This window comes from Cariama cristata, unplaced genomic scaffold (genome assembly GCF_000690535.1).
Source record: "Cariama cristata isolate BGI_N322 unplaced genomic scaffold, ASM69053v1 scaffold22008, whole genome shotgun sequence".
NCBI lineage: Eukaryota > Metazoa > Chordata > Aves > Cariamiformes > Cariamidae > Cariama > Cariama cristata.
This window is the reverse complement of record NW_009632012.1, coordinates 1,109-2,946: the sequence shown is the minus strand read 5'-3', so window position 1 is coordinate 2,946 and position 1,838 is coordinate 1,109. Positions and strand designations below refer to the sequence as shown.

The following is a 1,838-nucleotide window of genomic DNA, read 5'->3' as shown; positions in this document are numbered from 1 at the left end:
GCAGCCACAAGAAAGGCCGATGCAAATCGCATCGTTAGCATTCTTTCCGTTTTAATAACCCAAGGTGTTACCAGCAACAGTGTTACTGATTTTTATCTCCACAGCGCCTTTTAAGAGCTCCAATTTGTTTTTCTTGGAGATCTCATTTTGTTTTATTAAAGCTGACACCGAAGAGGGAAAGAAGACATTCTGGGCCCAGAACAAAAATATCCCATTTAAATATCCCGTATTATTTTCTTGGAAACGCTTCTCCTTTGACTTTAATTAAGCTCTCCCCGGGCTCGCGAGCTTGGCGTGCTTGGCTTTCAGGCGAGTTTAATCCCAGACAAGCTCCCCCCACTCCCAGTGCTCCCCGCTTCCATTGCTTACACAAACCTTAAGAAATAAACTGGTTTGTACTAAAATACGTGGATTAATAGCTGGCCCGCCATCAAGAACACCTTGACGTTGCCTCTTGGCCATCGGTTGGCCATGGAGCATGTGCACGTCCCCAGCTGCCCTGCTCGCTTCGCCGACAGACCCAAAAAGCTGCTTTTCTCTCTCATTTTTTTTCTCTTTTCTGCCATTGCAATGCTGGGTATGGAACAGGGAGATCCATCGCCAGTGCCTGACCGTGCCCCAGAGCTGTCTCGGCTCCCGGAGGAGGCAGTTTGCCCACAAGCCCGGCTCCCGCCTCCCGCGGCCACCGTGCCTTGTGCAATCGCGCCGGGTGCTGCCGTAATATCAATAATTATCCCCCCATGGTAGAAGCACTTTAGGATGATTGCAAAGTTAAACACTCCAAAAGTTGGGAAATCCCAGGAGGGAGCTTGTCTGGGCATCATCTGGTGCATACCCATTATGTAATTACCGTCAATCTTTAATCACAGATGACTTTTTTTCCCATTGGTCCCGATTCAGACGGTGCACGGGAGGCACAACCCTCACTTACGGAGCTGCCGTTAGATTTGATTTCCACCTCGGTGGGCTCCAGCGTCATGACGCGAGCTCCCACTGCTTCACGCGGGGTTTGTACCAACCCTCCGGCCGAAACGCCCGACTCCTTGGCAAGCACCAACATACCCGCTCGCACAACAACCCCCCAGAGGGAAGGATTTCATCTCCCTTTTACGCACAGGATCTGCAGGCGGATAGATTAAGGCTGAAAGCTCGAAACAGAAGCTTTGTTTCGGTGCCTGACGCGGGATGGCCAAGAAAGGGGCTTTTGGGGATGCCGCTGGGCAGGGTAGGGGGGGACTGCATGCCCTGGGGGTCCCCATCCCAGCTGGTCCCTGGGGATGGGGTGATGGGTGGGTGCTCAAAGCAGGTTCCTTCGCCGCAGGTGCTGCAGGAGGGTTGTTTCTCCTCCCCAAGAAGGGCCCCGGTGTTTGTCCCGGGGCGAACCCCAACAAGTCAGCCCATGCAGTGAGCACCCCGACCGCTCCGGCAGCACACGGGGCTTCCCTGCCCCGGGAAGGTCGGCTGCCAGTCTGGCTCCTCTCTTCTCTGCATCAGGGAAAGCAAGCTAAAAACCCTTGCTGAGCTGCTAAATCCAAACCCAGAGCCAAAAAAACCCCAAAAGATGGGGAGAAACAGGGTCCAGTGAGCTCGCCTCCCCCACTGTAAGGTTTCGCAAACCAGATGCTCCCAAAGCCACGCTGCCGGCAGCGCCCACCCCAAAATACCATCTCCATCTCGCACTGAGGTGCCTGCACCGGGACACAGCGAGCTTCTATGACAGCGGTGCGGGGCAACGCTCTTCTGCCTGTGCCCTGCGGGATGCAGGGATGGAGGTACGGGATAGCTCCAGGCTGGAGCTCCCCTGGGCTGTGCAAAGCAAAGGTGCAAAGGGGTGAGGG

The 1,838-nt window shown here is 54.9% G+C and overlaps 1 protein-coding gene across 1 annotated transcript in view; it reads right to left on the bottom strand.

The window, feature by feature from the left end:
- Positions 1–979, bottom strand: part of SLC16A2 (solute carrier family 16, member 2 (thyroid hormone transporter)) — a 25,845-nt gene extending 24,866 nt beyond the window's left edge. Inside the window, exon 1 of the mRNA XM_009706194.1 lies at positions 928–979. Within this exon, the coding sequence (XP_009704496.1) occupies positions 928–979 (52 nt within the window). The remainder of the gene's footprint in view (positions 1–927) is intronic.
- Positions 980–1,838: the final 859 nt, after the last annotated feature.